The following is a 16,810-nucleotide window of genomic DNA, read 5'->3' on the forward strand; positions in this document are numbered from 1 at the left end:
GAGGGGCATGGCTCTTTGCTCCCTCCCCTCGGATCCGCGCCTGGACAAGTATACTTATATGATGTTGTTTAACCAACGATAACTACTCACTATTTTTGCTTACAAGCGCGATAACGACATTAGATTTGGATCACACGAATATTAGGTACCTACTGTTTTACATACGCGTTCATAGGAGTATAGGACCTATATCTAACTACCTATTATTAAATGTCATACACTCGCTGCACAAAGAGACCAGAGAAGAGTATAATATAATACATACATATTTTATATTTGGCTTATTTATATACAGGGTGATTCATCAAATATTCTCACCCCTTTTTCCTTTAACAATGCAGTTATTCAAAATCTGATTTTTAGAATTTTTAAGTATACTTTATGAACATAATATTTTCAAATTCTTGTTATTTTTGTCTTGTGGATGAACAAACTTATGTTTTTCAAATGAAAACAACCTCATTTTACTATAAATTATTTAAAGGATACATTTTCTGAAAATCAAAATTCAAACGAGTAGTTTTCAAGTTATATTTTACGAGTTCTTTGTGTTGTAATAAGTTCATGATAATGAGTTTGAAAGATATGGAGGCTATGTTGTTTTAAAAAATGTAGTAATTATTTTTAATTTAACAGCATTTATAATTTTATAATTTGTAAAAATTCCCCGATTATAATAAATACTAGACCCAATATAATATTATGTATTTTAGATTTTTTTTAAACCATTTTTAGAATTATTGTCCTATGTATAAACATTTTAATAACCAATTACTGGTTCAAACTTTGAATTAGATAGATCAACATTTTTAAAAAAATTATTGCTTAAATAATGTTTAGTAACAAAGGGAAATTTAAAAAAAAATGTTTGTATCGCTACAAAACACTTTTTAAGGAATAAAAATAATCTTAAAAACGTAAATAAATTAAAATTATTAAAGAGAAAAATGGAGAATTACCCTGTATAATATGTATACGCATACATACATAATACATATATACATAAATATATACATACACACATATAGATATTCATATGTGCACATTGCACATGGTATAACAGAGAAGCTGGTGAATATTTGTGGGGACGCGTATTATTATTATATAAATTTGTATATATTATGTCAGCGCGGGACTTATTCGTACATATAATATTATATATGTATGAATCCGGATATATATGCAAACATACTCCAAATAATTTGCACAAATGTTTTATACAGAGTGATTCACCAATAATTTTCACTTCTTTTTTTTCTTTTAACTATGTATTTTAAATTATTTATTCAAATTCTGATTTTTGGAATTTATGTAAGGACGTTACTAACGATTATTGTCCTTATTATTATTATTAGTTGTATTCCTCTTTAAAAAAAATAAATTATTATCGATACAGGACACTTATTCATAGTAACATAAATATTTTAAGCTATGATCTTACTGTGATATAAATAGTATGATCAAAAATTAAAAAATTGGAATTTCAATAATTGTAGTGTTAAATGATAAAAAAGCGATGGTCGTACTTGATAAATTACCCTGTATATACCCTTAATGCGCATATAATATATATATATATATATTTATGTATACACATATATATATATATATATACTTTCAGATAATTGAATTGCACTTTTGTACTAGAAATATCATTACGGGGCGTAGTGCATTTCTGTGTAATGTACGTGCACGAAGAACGGTGACGGAGAGACAGACTTGCAGGTACCTACGCGGCTATGATATTGTCGGGACAGTCGTCCTCCGCTGCTGCCGCCATCGCCGTCGCTAATTGACACGCGGCGCGCGTTAATTTTGTACGTCCTGCGGGCGGCGGTGGCCCAGCAAAAACCGCATATATCGATTTTCCGACGACGGCGGCCGAGGTCCGAGTGCCTGCTGCAGCGGCAGCATCAGCGACGAGAACATATAATATATTATTATATTTATATATTATATTATATAGACAGACGGTGTTTTTATTTTATTTCATTTTTTTTCTTCTCTACGGCGAACAGAGAAAAAGAGAGAGAGAGGGAGAGAGAGAGAAAGACAGAGTGAGAGAAAGAAAATACTTCTCATTTTTTCCCATCCACATTTGCACAACCGCCGACTGCCACCGAGGCAATAACAATCAAACAAAACGAACGTATATAATATAATATAATAATATATATATATATACACAACACATACCACCCGCACGCGATCTCCGCCGCGGGTTTATTATACGGTTCCCGCGGGAGGACCACGCCGCTCTTATGCATGCTTCCGCCGCAGCTAGTATGGTGAGCGGTGCGCAGACGACGGCGCCAGCAACTTTTAGCAAGGGTACAATTATATTCCCGCAAAACTCTCGCATAACCCATTCACGACGTTCGTCTCTCGCCGAGGCTCGAGAAAAAGTACATAAAACACGATAACGACACGCTTACAGCCGGCTGTGCGCCGCACTATACGTCTTTATACGTATAATATTATAATCAGGTACGACACACTCGTTTATATATAATATTATGCTGAGGTCTGCACTGATGTCGTTTATATATATATATATATATACATACCATGTGATCTACCTACAACGATGCAATATGATAATAGTTAGGTTAATACCATAATATAACATAGACCTATATAAAGTGATGAACTGATAATAGAGACATGCGGAGTGAGTGAGAGGTTGGGAATCAAACATTGTTAGACAAAGACAGTATAAAACTTAAGGTTGTCTATAGGCCATGAATAGCGAGAGAGAGAAAAGAGTTCAACGATTAAGATGACGTTATTTTAAGTAAAAAATAGCATACACAGGTATTGATCATCTCTTTCTGTTACAACATTGGCTCTTGGCAAACTTTAGCAGGGTCTGGCGGTCGCGAATTCCAAAAAATAATAATATTTCTACGAGCACAACCTTAAAAACTGTTCCAGCTGCAGTGTATCGAATGTTCTGCGATAGAATATCATCGTGATACCAAAAATATTGCACTAAAATCGTTGGAATTTCGTATACCATTCAAGAATTAGTCAAATTTCATTTTATTACATTGTCCAGTAGAAAATAAAGTGATCTCCGCCACTCTGCTTATAGATATCGCGCAGTCCTTTTAATACCGTATTGTTAACAAAAATACACCGTAAATACGTATTTGGTCTCATGCTGTGCTTTCTATTTGACCACCACATACACATCGTTGTTCTCAATTGGATCTTAATTTTGAATTGAAAATTATACCATATGGCAATGTCTTTAATAAGTAAATCCTTATTTCGGTAGATCTCATGACAAAACAGGAGTACCTTTGACTCGGATATATTATCAATAAAGTATTCTTACTGTGTGCGTACGGTTCTGTCCGCTACGCATTGCGGCGACCGACCGACGGAGCGGACTCCAACCACACAATCATCACATTATTATTAATTTTATTTACTCTTCACTCTTGTAACAATATTTGATTTGCTCGGCGTGTACGTATAGAGACTAGAAAAGGTGATTAAAGTCGGTTTTCATGCGGACCATGGCTGCTGTAATTATTTCCGGTACACACACCACCGCCGGACTAACAATGCTCGGCGTCCCATTGACGACGATGCGACCGTTCCGCTTCCGACGACGACACGGCTCGTCGGTGGGTGGTACGCGAGAGGGGACCGTGTAAGGGTTGAGTGTGTAACGGGGACAGTGAGGGGGGACAGTCGTCGCCGCGAAGACTTGCTTTCGTCAATAGTATTAAATGCATTACGGTGAAATGCTCCGAGGCAGTGTCACGCGACTTTCCATTCGGAATAATATTGTTACACAACATATTATAGGTACCAACCTACTAAAATAATTATGATAATGAACAATGATTATATTATACTAATCGGATTTTATAAATTTCCCGCGCGTAAAACAAACACGGGAAACACGAGGTATTGTAAACGTCGCACGTGCCAATGCGTACACTAAGATACACGTAAACAATATATTATTATAATGTAATGTCATAAAAAATCAGTATTCGGACATATTCTGCCTTACCCAACTAACCGTAAGATTTGCACTAATTTAAATTTTTTCATTCTTCATATATAATTTGTAGTAAATGTAAGTAATACAAATTTTCAAGTGTCAATTTAAAATATCATTTTAGGAGCGAAGGAAAAAGATATTATTTAGTATTTATAGTATCGATAAGATGTAGCATATTATATACATCGGAAAACTTGTACTTAAAGTCATATTATTGTAGTGTAATATATTATATTTACCGGAAAGCAGACTGTGGTTTGATCCCTCGGTGGAGCTGACCGACTGCAAGTCGTCGTCGTCGTCTTCATCATCATCATCGTCATCAACGGTGCACTCTTCCTCATCGTCTTCGTCTCCCTCGTCTTCATCGCTTTTCGTACTTCCAGACCCTACGGACGAAAATTAATAAATTTAAAAAAAATATTGTATGCGAAGTTTATACAATTTAAATATTGTAACCCAACACAACCAAAAATAAAATCACCTAAACAGTTTCATTAAAATAATACCAATCACAATATTATTAGGTACATTTTAAATTTGTGGGAAAATATATCCACTGCATATTGTGGTTGTTTTATTTTAATTCTACATGTTATAGACTTCATTACCTAACAATTTTCGTTGTAGTGTCGCTAACAAAACAAAAAAATATTTTTTTTACATTTAAAAAGTACCTAAAATAACACTATTATGTATTATTTTTATTTGTAAATTATGAGTTAAGAAAAAAAATAAAAATTAGTAACATTTAAAATATAAATCTATAAGCAAAAGTAATGCATATTTGGGTGCTAAGCACAGCTTATCCAAAAACCACGTTGACTTAAATAAATAAATAAAATATTATGTTATAACTATAGTTATAACATAAAATTATTACGTCATACTATTATATCTACTTAATACTTTTAACCAGACTTGCTATAGTTTACGAGAAAGCTCAGTATTGCCTACTTAAAAATTTGTCTATGACAATACGGTTACTGTATTCACTTTCTATTTTGTGACAGCTAAATGTATTGTTTTAAAAATTATGAATCTGGATACACAAAAATAACCATCATTGACAAAATTAATTCTGTTGCTATAAATATTTGATTTTGTATGTTATACTAATTTATTGTTTAAACAATAAAATCATGACTGACGATTAAGTTTACCGGATAATAATTAACATAACTGTTTTGTTAAAACTCACTGAATAATTTTTTCATTGCCGTATACGGGGGGGGGGTATATTATAATAAACGGAGGCCGGTAATATCCGGATTAAATAAGACATTTACGCAATAAGTTTTTTATTCAACAAAACAACAAACCTAAACGTCATGTAGAAAATCGCTCCATTAAACACCCACGTTTATTCATCGTTAACTTTTTAGTCAGTTGTATATTTTTTCTTATCAAAAAATTATCGTTTCAAAGTATACATAGATAATATAATATTACCTATAAATTATAACATTATAAATAATCATTTCTATTATATGTATACCTTGCCATCTTAGTGTAGTAACTTAATAATTTGGATTCTCTTTCAATCTGAAACTATTTTGGTATAAATTAAACAACTGGTTCAAGGATATATAATAAATCAAATGTACACCAAATACAAACAATTATAAAAAATATTGTTTCCACAGTCACTAATTTTATCAGTGCATTTCAACTGATTAGCTCAAAAAATATCCATTAATTTCGTCAGCAACTATTTACAGGTTGGTAAAAACTTACGTTTAATTAATTACTGAGATCTGTAATTATGGTGAAATTAATGATACTATAAACCATATCTAAGACGTTCCGTCTTCCATTTTGGAAATTAGTCGTATAGTTCACTTATTAATATTCACTTATTTATGTTGTGTACGTGGTATTTTATACTAGATATTTGTGACTTGTGTACAATGTACACTATACATATAATATTTTTTAATAACATACCTACAAATAAACCGTGGTTATACTAATCATAGAAATCATAGATTGATAACCATGGTCCAAAATAATGAAAAACCACTCATTGGTATAAATACGTATAATATAATTTACAAATAACAATAACATATTGTAGAAAACATTATTTGAATAATTACCGACCACTTGTTGATCAACAAGAGTTCAGTTTTAATTATGTTAATGTAATATAGGTATTGTGTACAGACTGTTAGACTAGAATCGAAATTAAATCGCAATATTTCGCTTACCTAACGCATGTAATTAATCATCACCAATTGCTTAACCAACGTCAACGAAAATATATGTTTTAATATTCGTTATGTAAAAAAAAAAAAAATGAAACAAAAAATATTTCGCGCAAGTAATCGATTTTTGTTTGTTTGTGATCTCGTTATAGTATAGCTTTGATGAAACGCTCGCTTTATACACATTTTTTTTATAGTTGCAAAAAAATTCATCAGCGTCATAAACTATAATTTTCGGTTTGGCAAAGTGCAAAGTCTTGAAGAAACAACACTGAATGCCTATACCTATATAGTATATACATTATACACACTATACACAATATACAATACATCCACAATATAAATTATCGCTTGTTTCCCGCCGGACTTATCAATTAAACGGCGGTCGTTCGTACCCGCAGGTTATTAGATCTGTCCCCCTCTCTCTCGCACTCTCTCTCTCTCAACTCTCACCGTTCATCCTCGCCGATTTACCGCCGTCCAGGTCATCGGTCTATCGGTCCCCCGACAATATCGACAGAGGCTGCTGCGTCGATATCCCGGAGAGGGTTTAATCCCCCCCTCCTCGTCGAACCCTGCAGTGAAACAAGTCTGCGTATGTATACATGTATATATATATATATGTTTATATATACTCGTGTATACATGGTGCAGACTCTCGCCGCACTGTTTGCCCTCGTGCATATGCCCGCCAGTCCACAATATATAGGCACTCCATTACTCACCTCTTGCTTATACTTTAAAACTTGCATAGCCACTCGCATACATAATGTGAATTCATAACTAATCTTTGTTTAAAACATTAACATAAATTAGCTCTATGAATTGGTTATCTCGGCCAGTTCACCAAACGGTGAACACGAAAACTATATAGAATTTTAATTTTTTTTACTTCAATTTTAAGAAAATCAAAAAATATAGCAACGATTGTAACGTATTAGATGTTGTCTTCAACGCAATAATATATATTAATAACAGAAGAAAAAAAATTAATATTCATCGCATGGACAAACACGCTGCGTGAGACAATGAGGCATTCTGTTTCTAGTATATAGATTAAAAACGTTATGCCGATATTTGCGCTATGTCGTTGCCATAAGAATAAAAAATAATAACACGATTTAGTGTGGTATATAATATAATCATTTATATTGTATAGGTATTTGCCACGAATAACGGTATTCCCGATAATTTAATTTCATACACCCCGCTGCGGCTGTGCGGTAGTGGACGGGTTTAGGTTGATCGGTCGATCGCGCGTTCTTCGTCAAATCGCTCTTACCTAAACAATATACGTAATGATAATAATAATATATTTGCACCGCAAACGGTGTTGTACGTATATACGGAAAATTGCAGTCGCAGACGTCCCGATGGCCAATACAAGGAATTCGCCGGTAATTGCATACCGAAACGCTGCACTGCAACTAGTGCACGCAGTGCAGATTTTATTTTTTTTTCTATGATATTGTATACCTAAGGAGGGATAACGACGATGATAATGACGATAATAATAACAGTGAATACTATCATTTGCGCCAGAATGTCACTACTATTATATTGTCCGATTACTCGAATTGTGATGGTATATATATATATATATATATATATATATATATATTGGTTAATATTATTGCATTACGCGCTACTGTCACTATATATATATATATGTATAGTATAGCGAGGCAGTAAACCACCGCCATCTGTCATGCATGCACTTTGCACATGGACATGCACATGCACTTTGTCGCGGCGGAGATGGACGAAAAACGAAAACTACGAGGAGCTGGGAAAAAAACACCACGTTAATAATTCATTATAACCGTGGATTGCGATAACATCAAATGATAGCATTCTATACATATTCGTACCAAAACAAATATTCGCCTACTGCAGACGACAACGACTGTAGGGGATCACGCGATTTTTTTTTTCCATTCCAATCAAACGGTATTTCAAAACGTTTTATGTTTATTTTTTACACGTAAAATGGATTACATTATGTGTATAAGTATAGTGTTTTATTTATTTTATAAAGCTTTTATCGACAACGAAAAAACTAAATCATTACCTACAGCTCAAAAAAAATCTACGTGTTATAATATTTGGATAAATTAATTAGAATTGTTTGTGTAGCCTGTGAAAATAACTTTTTGTCGGTGTATGTCAGTATCTATAAATTGTACACGTACGTATTACTATATACAATGTACGCAATATATATTTTTTTCCTTTTTAAATGTATAATATTCATGATTTTATGACCTATTAATTCGTTTAGATTCATTTGAATTTTTAATCTTTCCGTATAAAATCCAAATGTTTCATTGTAAAAATAATTTGAATATACATATACTAGGTAATTCGTTGTTATGTTACATCATTGTCATGAGTTTATGACAATTAATTATATTGTACTTAAACAATATAATATATTTTAGTAAAATAACTATTCTTTTCTGCAAGGTACTGTTTTGAACGTATATACATATCAATAGAGTTGTACATAAAATTATACATGAACAATGTGCAAGTTTAAAATATACATACTTTATGTTCTACACAATGTGATGTAGTGAATTAACAAAATACATCCTATTAAAACATACTTTTGTTTGTTAAACGTATAGTGTACTGCCAACACCAATAAACATATTCGTAAAGTAAAATTGTAAATCAATAATACTTTAATAAGGTTTTTTTAAATTTTTTAATTATAGTTATTCAAAACAGAATTTAGTTCATTCTAAATTCAAAATTAGTCAAAACCTTTCAAAAACTTGGTTAATTTTTAATTTTAATTTTGACAAGTAGGAAATTCGAACGATGACCAATATATTTTTTTAAATCAATTGCGATATGCTTGATTCAACAATTCCACTAAAAATTGTGTTTTTATCTTAAGAAAAACTTACTTAGTAAGTTACTGACTAAAAAACATAATTACTGAATACTTTAAACGCTATTATATCTCGCTAGTTGCTATTGTCTTTTTGACCTGCATCGACTGCATCATTTAAAAAAGTATAAAATATGTAAAAAGTATGTTGTTTTGCCGTAGATATCAATTAGAGTATTACAATTATTCTTTACACATGTCACATATTATCAGTGTTGTTCATAGATTCAAAAAGTTTTCAGAATTTGTTTGATCAAATAATTTAGCGAATGTTTCGATATATTATTTTAAGAAAAAATACCAATATTAGCATACATAACTCAAAAACTAAAGTCTACCAACAATAATTTTCAGCTGTTATGTCATCAGTCAAATGCAATCATGCAATATATTATTATTATTTACGTACGACACACAAATATGTTTAGAATGCATAATCTTAGCTTAAGCAAGCGACCTTAACGTCTCTGTCATTACAACAATTTTTTACTCATCTCCACCAGATGATATTCAGTTAAGTAATTCGGTTTTTTTTTTTAACATACTTTAATAATCAGCACTACTATATTATTAACTGCTTGTATTGTAATAAAATAAATAGATAAATAAATAAACCATACAACGTATTGTCATATGTATTAATTTATATTATACACATATTCATACTTTATGTTTATGATCAATTTCAAATTTCATAAGCAAAAAAAATTAGTTACGTTATTTTCATAAAAATTAAATCGCGGCACATTAATTTCGTACCATAACAACTCTGTATCATAAACAATTTTAAATTATATTTATAATCATGTATGATACCTCGCTATTCCAGTTTGTTAACACTAACATAATTTGCTTGCAGCTGATTGTATTTTTAATCCATTACATAATATGGAAAAAATATAATGATTCACCTTGATCAATGTTATTCGTTTGTATTATAGACATATTTAATAGCAATACGAATACCACAACATAACATTAATAATATCATACCATTTAATCATTATTTGTATGAATGTGCACAAAGCATATTATGAGTATCCCGATATTTTCAGTTGCACCGACAGACGCAACCTTCCTTTTATTCCGGATAAAATCGACCAATATTATACGACGTTCTTTTTTTTCAAACGTAAGTTGCGGGCGTTCATACAAGCGGACGTCGAATACCTGGGGCGTAAATATACGCGGCGAATTGCGTGCACAACACATCTGTATGCTCGCACGCGAAGGATGGGTGATAAAATATATAATGATCGATGCGAAAAACATATATCAATCAAATCATGCCAGATCGGACACTTCGGGCTACGACGTCGGTGCTTATAAAGGTGTAGGTATACGACATACAAACTGTCGACGACCATGACGTATATGTAGTAGGTCCTAATCACGAGGCCCGCCTGTCACCGACCGACGTACTTGTGAATAAACGTACGTAATTCGCTGCAGTAAACCGTACAAATATATTATAGGTAGAAAATTATATTATCAGAAATATCGGCGCGTGCATAATCCACTAATACCGATGTAGGCTTTGCGCTAACTGTAATTTATAGTAATAAATAAATCTTGTAATACGTACATTTACTTCATAAGTATTTTGTTTCCAGTCGCACGCGCGTACATTTGTGTAAACAACAGACGCCAATATCGTAAAATCAATTGACTGTCGTATTTCCCGTGACTAAATATATAACATATTTAGTATGATATTACGAGAATGTACATGGTTTTGCGCAACAGTGAATATAAATATACCTATCTCGTAATATACAGTAAACAAACTGTGTCACCAGTTAACAAATTAGTATTTATTAAATACGATTTTCGACAAATTATTACTTTATTTGGGAGACACATTCCTATTATAATCCATTTAGTTTTTATTTTTTATTTAATATCCGAGACGTTTTAAAACTTAGACGCGAAGCTAGTTGATGAGTATGATAAAAGTCAAAGTTAGTCAGCGGGCATGCATTGAAGAACAAACATCGAGTATTGATATAATATCGTCCATCAGCAATCGGCGTTTGTACGACACTATATACTCATAAAATCATATCACAGATATGCAAAAATATGTGTATGAAGGGTATAGCTTAAATACCTTGAGGGCTGTGGCCAGACACTTTTTTGGAAGACATACGTTATGTGTGATCCATTTTCAAGGCATGATTATGTATTTATGTGGCAATCATTATGAAATTTATTTTTTATTTTTCAAATGAAAAAAAAAATTGAAAAATCTATCATTTTCTAGGTAACAAGCAACGATTATTATAAAAACAGTTATCGTAAGTATTTTTAAGGACATAATATAATGAACAAATATGAAATAATTCAGAAATTGCGAATAATTTAGTACGCGTGTATTTTTGAGGAACACATTTCTTCAATAGCATCATACCCTGCGACCAAAGTCTGCGCCACTCCTATAGAATATGTAGTCATTAAATCTCATATCGTCGTATGCGCAGTGCGTTTAGTTCATTTCTGCACGTACACGGCTCGATACGTAATTGGTTTCGAATCTCTCTATCCGCCCTAACGGTCGCTGACCACTAGCTTGATAACTAGCTCGACTAAAGCACGGTACCTATATAACAGATATTTTTCAAACGCCGCCGTGCGACACATTTGACCCGAATCCGCGGCCGACCGTCATCTCTAAAAGACGCGGATCTTTTAAAAACAACTCTTTTACATCCTTATACACTAGTTCGCCGCCGCATCCGTCGGCGTGCTCCGCCGTACCCGAAACACAACGGCTGTTCGCGTCGTCAATTTTTCGCCGAAAGCCGAAACCGTTCCCCGTCGCCGACGCCGACGACGATTTTACGATCGCGCTTCCGCGTATATACACGTGTACGCATATAAATTACATTTCTCGCATAAATATACTCGTGCGCGCGCATACACACACACACACACACACACACACACTAGCCGGCGTATAAGACGCGTATATATAACAACAACTCGCGTAGAGCACCGCGCTGTGGGAAAGAAGTGCTCCCGGGAGTAGTTTTAAAATGCAAACTTGCCGGTACGTCCCGAGAGACGTTCGACGCCTTCGGGCGTTCAGCCGGTAAACAAAAGCCATGTGCACGCGAGATAACAACAATAACGTGCTATATATACATATACATACATACATATATATATATATACTTAGACACACGCGCACATAGTCGTTGTACGTACATGTATATACGTGTATATAGAGCTATGTGTATATGTTTGTGTGCGTATAACGTCTGTAAATATGTGTGTGTGTGTGTGTGTATATATTTATATGCTGTGCACGAGCGGGAGAAAGACTATAAGGAAGACGGCGAGGCGGGTACGGGGAGAGGTAAGCAGGTACCTCTGGGAGGCGACAGTATGATGTGCGCTCTCCTCCACGCCGCCCGCCGAGGGGTTGCACACGCGTATCCCCCGTAGACTAATATGTCAGCGAGCTACCGTTTTCCGAAGGTTACCTCTATACGCGAACGGCACCCCGGAGGCCGTTCGACGACCACCCCGCCCCGCGCAGCCGACACCGCCACACCGCAATTCGACTTTACCGCCCGACGCACTGCGGTCTCATGCATGCGTATATTATACGCCGTCGCTTCACGGCCGTTCGCAATGTACGCGTGTACGTTATGATATTATTATTATTATGATGATATGCGTGCCGATAAACGTGCGAGTCGATAATATGTTATAGTATATATATTATATTTTCCGTACACGAGATCAGACGGATTATCGTCGCGGCTTCGGGAAGACTATATGGACGTACTACACAGTCCTCGTCTCAGACCATAGGATACCAACCGGTTTCCCGCCGAATCTACCGGCGACTTACGACAGGATAATAATAATAATAATAATAATAGTGTCTCCTCGTGACGAGTCGGACGCGCACACGTCACCGTGCCAAGTGCACAAACACGCAAGCGCACGTGTTTAGACAGAGGTGCTCGTCGAACGATGCAGTGGCGCAAGAGACGTCTCGGTCGCGCCGCACACGCATGGAGCGCGCGTCTGACCCTTGCCGAAGGCGCCGGTGGTCGCACGCGGGGGGATGGAGGTGAAACCCGGTGTACACAGACGGTGCAGTGTGCGTGTGTGCGTGTAGGACTCATCAATTCTCCTAGTGGTTTCAAGAGTGGCGGGCCGCGGGGGCGAGAGAGTGACAAGCAGCGGGTTTTGCGTAGGTGCTCGCGCACGTGCGTGTGTGTGTGTACGCGAGTGAATGCGTATGTATGTATATATATATGTGTGTATGTATGCGCGCGTGTGTGTAAGTAGGATGAGAGGGACGAGAGGGGTTTAGTGTCGGCGGCGACGGCGAAGGCAGTGGCGGCGAAGAGGGGGGCGAAAGCGCGAGCGTTACTCTGGGGAAATTGCTGCGCCTCGCTAAGCCACTCTGATGGAGTTGCCGGCAATCCCAGGTGGCCGGCGGCCTCTCGGCTTATCTACCCGACCCTACCCCTTTCTCTACCCGACCAACCTCCACCGCCGCCGCCGCCGCCGCCACCACCGGAACTCTGAATTCGCACCGGTCGAACTCGAGCCCAACCCGCCCTCGCCCGAACGCTCGTCCCCCGACGCCGCCGCGCACCCGCACCCTCATCCCCGCCACACACCGCGACTGGTCTGACTCGCCTCTCCACCGTCAGCACCGCCGTCTACGTCACTCGAGAGGATATCTGCCGCCAGCGGAAGCTCGGTGCTTTTATTTTTTTCAGACGCCACCACCGCCCAACGAGGGGTTTATCATAACAACGTCGAGTGCATGCGAAACGAGTTGATTCCCCGACATCGACTAATTGAAAACCGCGCATACCATATATATTATACCTGTACTATATATAATATATGTTTCAAGTATATATGTGGTCTGAGATTTTCGTTTCCTTTTATTGAGACTTTAAAATAAAATTCGTACACTTATAATATCGTAGTCCGAGGTAAAGTATACGTATTTTACCTGCACAAAGTAGTGAATAGTTTTATGATATTTAATGTATGCGTTGCAGTTAATTATAAATATGCTTATTATACTTGTATAACGCTACCGAAACTCAATAAGGGTATCTTGCATGATAACATTATATATTATGTATAGTATATTTTCTAACGAACGTAATGCCGTACTTTAACGTTCTCGTTATGAACGTCTGGCAGAATTCATAGTGCTGATTTGTTACTTCGTTTATTCATGAAGAAAATATAGTGAATGATATCGAGCTATTAATAGGTTGCCATGACTCTACACACTATAAAAACATCATCAGAACACTATATAATATAATTATATAAGTTTTATTAATTCGTCATGCACGATGACGTATCTCTGTTTTATAAGCTAATAGTCATCTTCAAAAAGAAATTTCAGTGATGAAAAAAATTTAAAATCCTTTCAAATTTGTATTCTGTTTTTATTGAATTAAATATTTCTACATTTTACTGTGCTTCCTTTCTATACGTGATTTTCAAGCGTAAATCGCTGATAATCGTTAATTATATCTATTTATAAATTATGTTTAAAATTAAATTTATATGTAAGTGATTTCATTTTAAATATAAACATGTTGTTCTTTTCGTCATCTTTAGTTTTATATCATATCTATATATCACACTACCATAATATTTTATATCATCTTTCGGTAGTTTTCATATTTACTCTTCTTCTAGAACCAACATTAACTTTGCCTCCTATTTTGACTATATACCACACTATTAAATATTTTCATCTGAATTTACTTCGAAACTTTCTTATGGGACCTCATTTATCTCGCACCATCATGCATTTATACGTGACCTATATTAACGTCCATTCCTTATATTTTATAGTATTGATCGTTTATAGTTTTTATATAGTCCTTCAGAAACTATTCGAAATATTTAATTAATTATATTACTTTATCGTAATTTGTGTCATTACTAGAAAACCCGCACAGAAGAAGTGTAAAACTGATACAGTGCTGGTATAGCTATTATAAACACTATTTAATTATAATATGTAATATAATTAAGATACTTCATTCGTTTTAATAACAGTGTTTTATACAAAAAAAACTATTTATTAATAGTGTATTGCAATTTTTTCAATTTAAAATAAAAACTACTACTGAAGTACAAATTATATTTCATCAGTTACCTAAAATTGCTTTTAGTTGTTATTAGCTAAATTATGGTATATTTATATATAATATGCTATTCCACCTTATTTATACTAATTCGCTTACGAGTATATATCGTACTTTGATGTATTAAAAACCATTCTTATCAATTACCCGGATAATTAACTCGTGAAAGTAGTGTACCTAAATTGCCTAACTAAAGCGCCGCGTTACTATGGTTGTATTATTATTAAAATACCCACGTGATATTTTATTAGCAAATATTAGCATTTATCTTCTTACTCTTACACTATATAATATGCTAAGTAAGTAGTAAGTAAACGAAACACAATTAACTGTACTAGAAAACAGTTCAAAAAAAGTTTTTTGATAATTAAGGTTTCAGAAACATGAACAAATATCGGGCCACCGAATCTTCTTATATAATAAAATATCAACGCTACATAATTCGTTGAATAATGCAGCGTGCGTACAATATAGATACATTATTTAAATTAAATCATTTATTGTGAAGCAACATTATCAAATTCAAAAATAAAACAATGGTTTTTAAATGTTACCTGATTATAACAAATATTCACAATTAAAAATGATACAAGCATTTTGTATTGATATAAATCTAGTTGTTATATTGTTCCGAATTCAAATTCATTTTTATAATACTATTGCGTTATGCAAAAATTATTATTTTGTAACAATTTTAATCGTAATTTAATTATTTAAATATATCTATATATATATATATATATATATAATAAAACACTAAAATTGTGAAAAAAATGGTATTTAAATGTTACAAGCCGCAACTACACAAACAATAACTACTATCAATATAGTCAGGATATAAATTAAAAAATTGTATCCATTATAATTTATATTTTATATTTGGTAACCTAGGCATGAGTAATATTGTAGGTTAGTGAAATGTCATATACCTATTTAATGGCCAAGAATAAAATCATAGTATAATGTCTGTGGTATATCTTTTAAAAATGCATGGTGTGTTCAAAATTCAAAATAAACAAATATTGAAACAAAAATAATTTTTATCTCAAATAATTGTTTATAAATAAACCCATTTGAATAATAATATATTATAATCTAATGGTTAATTAAAAAAAACACGGATACATATTTAAAATAAAATTATAGTAATCATTGTAGTATATTACATTAAAATGTTACTGATATGTTATTAATTTGGCAACAGTTGTGGAATTACTACCCAATAGCCAAAAAATACACATAACATTTTGATTTATGAAAATGTGCAAGATTATTTTATGAATAAATATAATTAAACAAAAATAACAACAACAATCGTTTATCAGAAAACAGCTGACGCGACAGCAATGGGTCCTGCTAACTTCAATCCGTTCAGGCATGAAAAATTACTGTTGCGGAGTAAGCGGGGTCGCTTCACTCGACTTTCCCCCTCCCTTGCTATAAATTATGTGTGGATAATATTTTCTAAAACCACAAAAATATTTTTAAGGTCATCATTTTACCATAACGCTTTATTGTTAAAGATGTACACTAC

The 16,810-nt window shown here is 34.0% G+C and overlaps 1 protein-coding gene across 3 annotated transcripts in view; it reads right to left on the reverse strand.

Moving 5' to 3' along the window:
- The window catches only part of LOC132924246 (zinc finger protein 521), a 116,426-nt gene that overhangs the window by 83,803 nt on the left and 15,813 nt on the right, over positions 1 to 16,810 (reverse strand). For all 3 annotated transcript variants that reach the window (XM_060988449.1, XM_060988441.1, XM_060988456.1), the window contains exon 3: positions 4,261 to 4,410. In XM_060988449.1, the coding sequence (XP_060844432.1) occupies positions 4,261 to 4,410 (150 nt within the window). The remainder of the gene's footprint in view (positions 1 to 4,260; positions 4,411 to 16,810) is intronic.

The sequence above is a fragment of the Rhopalosiphum padi genome, chromosome 1, assembly GCF_020882245.1.
Source record: "Rhopalosiphum padi isolate XX-2018 chromosome 1, ASM2088224v1, whole genome shotgun sequence".
Lineage (NCBI taxonomy): Eukaryota > Metazoa > Arthropoda > Insecta > Hemiptera > Aphididae > Rhopalosiphum > Rhopalosiphum padi.